The sequence below is a fragment of the Schistocerca nitens genome, chromosome 5 (assembly GCF_023898315.1).
Source record: "Schistocerca nitens isolate TAMUIC-IGC-003100 chromosome 5, iqSchNite1.1, whole genome shotgun sequence".
Lineage (NCBI taxonomy): Eukaryota > Metazoa > Arthropoda > Insecta > Orthoptera > Acrididae > Schistocerca > Schistocerca nitens.
The window spans coordinates 367,498,064-367,505,953 of record NC_064618.1 but is presented as its reverse complement, the minus strand read 5'-3'; the positions used below and the strand labels follow the sequence as shown (position 1 = coordinate 367,505,953).

Genomic DNA, 7,890 nt, shown 5'->3' with positions numbered 1-7,890 from the left:
AAGAAAGAAACTGTGAGCTGTCAGTCACGAAAGTCTCATATTCTTTATTAGGACAGTTTTCTCCTTTGAAATCCAAAAAGTGTGTAAGAAAAAATGACGACGTTGAGTCAAGTTCAATAGAAACAGAAATGAATCTACAATCGAATGAATCAGGGCCATAGGCAACGTTCTTTTTTATATATAAAAGGCTATCTAAATAACATTCTAATAACCTGAATTTCCTTAAAATACTGAGGAATGTTTCTTACTTGTTGGAAACACATTCAACGTCACCACTTAAACAACACCTTCAACAAGAAATGGTTAACAGTGAATGCTTGAACTCTAGTATTTATTTCACGTAGGAACAGTCCAGAGCTACTCACAGTAGAGAAAGACTTTTAAGCTTCTGATAGCGGAATTCTTTCGTTGCTGTGCTTCCATTTTATTAACTTAATAAAATTTACACGACTCTGGCAAATATTTTTATACAGTCATGTACATATTTACACACACATATATATTATATGAGAGAGAACTATATAAAAACAATTAGGCCCAAACACACAACATTTAACACGCTGTGCTAAAGGCAGTCTTCATTCAACAGCAACCGTAGCATAAAATAATTATTGTATCAACACAATTAACCATTTCGTTTCTTGTTCTAGAAACACGGCTGTAGCAGCAGCATATATCTTGTCCTTTTTTTTCCAGAATGAATGCACTCTACACAGATCAACACAATTGATCATAAAACGACCTCTGGCACCACTACTTTAGGGCCAGACAGACTGGCCTGCAACATTATAAAAAAATTCATCCTCTTTTAACGGTCAACTTTATTAGCAGGAGGGACGGGAGATCGCTATAAGTCGTATTCTCGGTCGATCTAACTTTGTCTTGAGTGCCCGCTACAATACAAAAATAACCAACTGTGAGTAACAAATCGATGCGATAAAACACTCGGAACGCTAGACAAGACGTCTTAATAGCACTGGAGTCTCGTTCGTGTCCTCCGCTTTACCTACAGCCCTGGTACAATTGACATGGAGTATAAAGTCTGACTACAAGCCATTTGGCAACTAACTCGATAGATCCTCGTACTTTTTTTTCCTCTCCATTGTAAAAAAAATGACACAGAGTCCAAAAGCTGAATAATTAGGCCCGAATACTTTTCATTCTTTTTTTTTAAATTTCTTATTTTTGTTTATTTAATGGACTTAACATTTTTTTTTTCTCAAAGTGGAAGAAATTCCAAAATGACGATCTGATAGCAAACACATTAAAAATATTATTCAAATCACAGTTAAGATATTTACATACGAGTTAAGTTCGGTTGCAATGCGTACAGAAACAGAGCGATACAATAAGCCTTCGATCGGCCAGTACATTACATCGAAGCGGACTGAAGCCTGTCGATGGTGGTTACCTCGCCACTACTGGAGTTTAAATAACTCCTCGCTCACTACTTGCATCGTCTCTCGCGTTATGGCACAAGTCAAGTCTCGGCAGCCACAAACAGAACGTCAGCGGGAGACTCTCGGGTCAGAGCACACGCACTGTTTCTAACACCGCTTTTTTCAAACGGCGAACACCTGCACATGCTACGTTCTTTCACGGAAAGAAAAATATACCACGACAGCGTCTCTTTGCACTTCGTACAGGAAGTTGTTTGGAAATTTTATTTTACGTTTAAAAAGTCTTTGGTATCCGCGCGCGACTTTGGGGGAGTAGTGTTCTGGGTGGAGGTGAGGAAGGGGGGAGGGGGGTTTATCGAGTGGAAGCTCTTTCGACAATCGCGAGGACCTGGAGGTGGGGCGCCCGCGGGGGGAGTCGGCATTATACGTGCGTGGCCAGCGTGCCCCGTTTGACGGCGGCAGGCTGCGAGCTGGGTACGATGTACTGCGACGTGGGCGACGACGGCAGGCGCGCCACCTGCGGCACCGCGCCGTTGCGGGCGGCGGAGGCGGCGGCGGCGGCAGCTGCGGAGGCGGCGGCGGCGGTGGAGTAGGGGGGCGGCGCGGGCGCGCCCACCGGCTGCTGCGCACTCAGCGGCAGAGGCAGCGGCAGCGGCAGCGTGGCGGCGCCGGCGGGCGGAGCGCGCAGGTAGGGGTTGCCGTAGACGGCGGAGTAGCGGGGGTCCACGGACGCGCCCAGCGACTCGCGGCTCGTCTCCAGCGCCAGCGTCGCCGGCGGCGTGTACTCGCGCGAGTAGTCCACGTACGGCACGTATCCGTTGTTGTTCTGCCCGTCCTGCAACAGCGAGGCCACACTCGCTACGACTCTTCCAAAAACACACGGGTCTCTCTCGAGCAGAACACAGCAAATGCCATAACCCGTTTTCGCAGAAACGTCACTCAGTGGAAGAGGAGTCAAAAGAAGCTGAAACGTGTCTCGGCTTATCGGTAGACCTCTACATCTACATTTATACTCCGCAAGCCACCAATGGTGGCCACTGTCATCACCTCCCTTTCCTGTTTACTCGCGTATGGTTCGCGGGAAGAACGACTGCCGGAAAGCCTTCGTGCGTGCTCGAATCTCTCTAATTTTACATTCGTGATCTCCTCGGGAGGTGTAAGTAGGGGGAAGCAATATATTCGATACCTCATCCAGAAACGCACCCTCTCGAAACCTGGACAGCAAGCTACACCGCGATGCAGAGCGCCTCTCTTGAAAAGTCTGCCAGTTGAGTTTGCTAAACATCTCCGTAACGCTTACCAAATAACCCTGTGACGAAACGTGCCGCTCTTCTTTGGATCTTCTCTATCTCCTCTGTCAACCCGACCTCCTTACGGATCCCACACTGATGGGCAATACTCCAGTATCGGTCGAACGAGTGTTTTGTAAGCCACCTCCTTTGTTGATGGACTACATTTTCTAACGACTCTCCCAATGAATCTCAACCTGGCACTCGCCTTACCAACAATTAATTTTATATGATCATTCCACTTCAAATCGTTCCGCACGCACGCTCCCAGATATTTTTCAGAAGTAACTGCTACCAGTGTTTGTTCCGCTATCATATAATCATACAATAAAGCATCCTTCTTTCTACATATTCGCAATACATTACATTTGTCTATGTTAAGGGTCAGTTGCCACTCCCTGCACCAAGTGCCTATCCGCTGCAGATCTTCCTGCATTTCGCTGCAATTTTCTAATGCTGCAACTTCCCTGTATACTACAGCACCATCCGCGACAAGCCGCATGGAACTTCCGACACTATCTACTAGGTCATTTATATATATTGTGAAAAGCAATGGTCCCATAAAACTCCCCTGTAATACGCCAGAGGTTACTTTAACGTCTGTAGACGTCTCTCCATTGAGAACAACATGCTGTGTTCTGTTTGCTAAAAACTCTTCAATGCAGCCACACAGCTGGTCTGATATTCCGTAGGCTCTTACTTTGTTTATCAGGCGACAGTACGGAACTGTATCGAACGCCTTCCGGAAGTCAAGGAAAATGGTATCTACCTGGGAGCCTGTATCTAACATTTTCTGGGTCTCATGAACAAATAAAGCGAGTTGGGTCTCACACGATCGCTGTTTCCCGAATCCATGTTGATTCCTACAGAGTAGATTCTGGGTTTCCAGAAATGACATGATACGCGGGCAAAAAACATGTTCTAAAATTCTACAACAGATCGATGTCAGAGATATAGGCCGTCAGAGATATAGGCCTTTTCTGAGAAAGCGACGTTCAGAGTTTTCCAGGTTATTTATGTGCCTTTTTACCGAGCAAACAGTTCAGTCTAAACCCGATTACTGCTTTTTGTTTCGGTTTTACTTTTTGCCAACTATGTCCGTAGGGGATTACGTCACGGACGTTTTCCGATGTATATTGAAATGACGTTGTCCTTATTCGTCTACTAAGTGTATGTCACGTGAATGAATTTCAAAATAAAACCAAAAATGAATGGAAAATGATTTGAAATTTTTTCAGTGAAATTTCTGCAGCGGTTTTTGATTCATAATCAGCTACAAGCGCCAGTTTTCGGAAAAATGATCCGTTATGCTCGGTTTACCACGAAATTATTGTCAACGCATTAAATCTTCAGCAGTGTTAACGACGCTTCTTTCCCGAGTTAAATTCATGCGACGAAATGTCGCTGTGGTAAACCTGCCTTCGCCCGATGCTCTTGGTGTTCGGAACTTCTATGTTTCGGCTTGTTGTGAACCCCAGTTGTAATTTTGCAGCTAATATAACGCCCCTGTATTCCCTAACTTGATACGAAACACTCGTGTAGTAACCTTTTACGGACATGGGGAGATATACAAAATAAAGTAATATAAAATAAATAAAAACAATAAACGGGTTTCGAACACGGGATGCAAAAGTGAGATAGCCACGCCAGCCACTATGGCGCCAGTTGGGCTCGGCTTTTAGCGTGCAAGAATATATCTAAATTACATCGAAAACTTTTGACATTCGTTTGCTCAGAAACGGTTGCATACCTACGGATAACAACTTATTTTGGCTCCTCTTCCACTGAGCGAAGTTACTGGGAACTCAGGTTATGGCACCTGCCGTGCTCTCCTCGTCAGCTCAACATCTCATCCATTATGGAAGTTTAGCTTTTAAATTTACAAATGCGAAGGCTTCGACAATGTCAATGTGAATAAAATCTTTTTGGGCATTAGACCGCCTCATTTTGCAGCTAAAAACCACTGTTAACAGTGGAGAATTTCTAAAAGATGGCAGAACATTGTTAGTTGACGTTACTACTAATCTTCCAGAAGACAGACCTAGCCGGTAGCAGATCCAAATCTGTTTGAAGTGCTTATATTTTTCTCCAGCATTACTGTTGCTGGGACAACACATACCTCAGTATAATGTTATTTAATGCCTTTTCATGAAATATTTTTATAGTGCTATGAAAACTGTGTACTTGTTGCTATAATAATAATAATAAGTTTAATAATTACAAATTTCTGTGGCGTTAGTGACAGATTTTTTTATTTTATCAATCAGGTTAGAGTGGTCCATCGCGCCCGGGCAGCTGTGCTTGTTAAAGCGCCGACCCCGCATCGAATATGCACAGCGGATTAGCCCTTTTGGTGTATTTGTCCACTGCAGTGGACAGTTTTATTTTCAGCCGATATACGCGTTCTAAAAGCTTTGTAAGCTTCTGGGCATAGCGTACTTTATAACGGACATTCTCTTCTGTGTATTTGCGTTCCAGTGCCATCTGTTGACCAATGTCTGAACTTCCAACGCACGCTCAAAGCGTCGGTCACGCACAGATCGTGGCTGAATGGGCCTACTTACTTAGCCTTTATAATTATATACATTTTTTATGAATGTAAAACAAGAGTCTTGCTGGCGCCCCCCAGGGCTCTGTCCTCTACTTTATCTCCTGTACACCTCTGATATGCCCAAGCCACCCCGACCTGTCCACCTTCTTCAATATGCTGATGACACCGCCTTCCTGGCTCTCTATCCTACTCTTCAACAGTCCCAACGCTCCCTCCAAACCCACCTTGACCAGTTCATTACTTGGTGTAACCAGTGGTTCCTTCATTTCAACCCTTCCAAAAGCCAGGCAATCATCATAGGCCGCACCACCTGCTCCTTCCATCTGCATGATTTCTACCTCACCATTTATGGTCGTCCCATCCAGTTCATCCCCAACCTGAGATATCTTGGCCTCATCCTCAACTGTCACCTCACCTGGACCCCTCACCTCCTGACCATCCAGCAGAAAGCCCATTCCTGCCTCCACTTCGTAAAACCCCTGTCTGGCCGGATATGGGGATTGCATCCTTCCACCATCCTCCACACCTACAATTCCCTCATCTGTCCTATCCTCTGTTATGCCAGCGTTGCCCGGATCTCCGCATCCACCCACTTCTATAAGACCCACCAAATCCTTGAACATCGTGCGCTCCGCTTTGCCTTCCGTATCCGCCTTCCTTCCCCCTCATGGCTCCTGTTATGACCTCATCCGCTTCCCTCACCTCCTCCTTTTCCTCCAACGTCTCTGCATCCTTTACACTGTCTGCAGGCTCTATCTCCCCACCCCCTGGTTTCCTCCTTCCTCCCCACCCCCCGCCCGTAGCCACACCTCTATCGCTGAATCTCTTCCTCTCTCCACCTCCACACCTCCATCTCCTTCATCAGGGCCGTTTCCAGCACCTCCCTCTCCCGGATGTTGAACTTCGCTGTGACATGTACCCCTCCTTCCAACGGTAACGTGGTCTTGTCCCCCCCCCCCTCCTCCTCCCTCGCCAGGACCCCCTTTTTCCTCATCTCACCTTCTCCCAGAGCGGATTTTTCTCCTTCCATCCCAGAGTCCCTGCACCCCCTCCTCGACGGCTTCCCTCCCATGTCCTTCCCTCACTGGCCTTCTTCCTTCGGCGCGCCCCCCGCCCATCGCCTCCCCCCCTCATCTCCTTCCCTCCCTACCTTCTTCCTTTCTCCACTCTCTCCTCCCCTCCCTTCCTCCTTCCCTCTCCTCCCCTCCAACCCTTCTTCCCTCCTCTCTCGTCTGTATGCCCCTGGCAGATTCTCTCTGTTTGCTCATCGTCCTGAGTGTACAATGTCAGTGTTGTGTTTGGTGCTGTTCTCCTGTGCGTCAAGAGCTGTGATTTTAATTGTGTGCTGGACTTGTACAAAGTGTTATTGTCAGTGATTGTCATGTCCTACACTGTCCATCGACACTTTTATGGTCCAGTGTGTGGTTATGTTTTGCATGTGCAAATTTTTTACGGTTTTTATCTCCATTTTGTCTGTTCTCTTCCATGATGTTCCCCCTTTTTTATGTCTGTGTACGCCATATTTTCTCCTTTATGTTATTTTAAATGTCTTCTATTGTATCATTAACGTCTTTCAGTTGAATAGCAGCGCATATGCTGCTGCTAGCCCGCCCCGGATGGGGCACTGAAATACAATAAAGAAAAAAAAATAAATCTTGGCGTCAGTGTTGTGACTAACTCTGAGGATGGCCGGACGATACGCGGCCGAAATAGCAGTGGAGGCAATTTTATTTGCGCGCCTGCATGCCCGAAATTTAATGGAGTATTAAATTTACTTGTTTTGTGAATAAAACCGTCTTTTCTTGCTGCAGCAGTACAGGGAGAAGCGCATAAGCGACGAGATAAATTCCACGTTCACATGCCACTCCCTTTCCAACAGTTGTGTTTCATAATACTGTCAGTTACGTAATTTGAGTCTATTTTAAGCGTATACGTTCCGGTCTCAGAAGTTTGTATCGGGAATTTCCAAAGAGCCTGTAAGTGTAGGGGAGGTGGAGAGCGGTGGCGCACCTTGTTGGGGTAGGGCTGGTCGCTGAACTCGGCCGAGTACCGGTAGAGCGCGTCGCCGCCGTTGACGGGCAGCGCGACGGGCCCGGCGAGCGGCACGCCGACGCGCGTCACCACGCTCTCGCTGCCCGTCTCCGAGTCGGGCCCGTACTCCAGCTCGCAGTGCACGTTGCTCACCGACGACCCGGTGCGCAGCTCCATCTTCAGGTCCGAGATGTTGGACGACCGGTCCGACTCCTTGCACTGCTTCTCCGCCTCCCTGCTGTCTGCCGCGCTCGAACCCACTGCCGGAAACCGACCATTAGTCGCACTGCCTTACTCGGAGGCAGTATTCCACTACCAGAATGTTCTATTGCGGCACCTTACCTTTCGGCTTCTTCTCCCGCCTTTGGCACAGGATGATGATCATGGCGATGACGATGATCACTATCACGCCGCCGATCACGCCGGTCAGGATCATCAGCAGTGGGAAATTTTCTGCAAAGGAATAACGCGCAGCTTTAAATATACGAGTACATTAACTTCAGAACGAAGAAGAAGAACCGTATATGACTTCGTCAACGATACTTTGTATAAACATTGTACCAGAGCTAGTAAATATTTGACGCCCATCGTTATTAACCACAAAAAAGTCGCTACAGTG

At 46.9% G+C, this 7,890-nt stretch overlaps 1 protein-coding gene across 4 annotated transcripts in view; it reads right to left on the bottom strand.

The window, feature by feature from the left end:
- Window positions 1–451: 451 nt before the first annotated feature.
- LOC126259233 (irregular chiasm C-roughest protein) overlaps window positions 452–7,890 on the bottom strand; it is a 1,966,280-nt gene continuing 1,958,841 nt past the window's right edge. For all 4 annotated transcript variants that reach the window (XM_049955850.1, XM_049955849.1, XM_049955851.1 and 1 more), the window contains 3 exons: window positions 7,614–7,724; window positions 7,251–7,531; window positions 452–2,235 (listed from right to left, as the gene is read on the bottom strand). In XM_049955850.1, coding sequence (XP_049811807.1) covers window positions 1,822–2,235; window positions 7,251–7,531; window positions 7,614–7,724 — 806 coding nt within the window. In that variant the 3' untranslated portion in view covers window positions 452–1,821. The remainder of the gene's footprint in view (window positions 2,236–7,250; window positions 7,532–7,613; window positions 7,725–7,890) is intronic.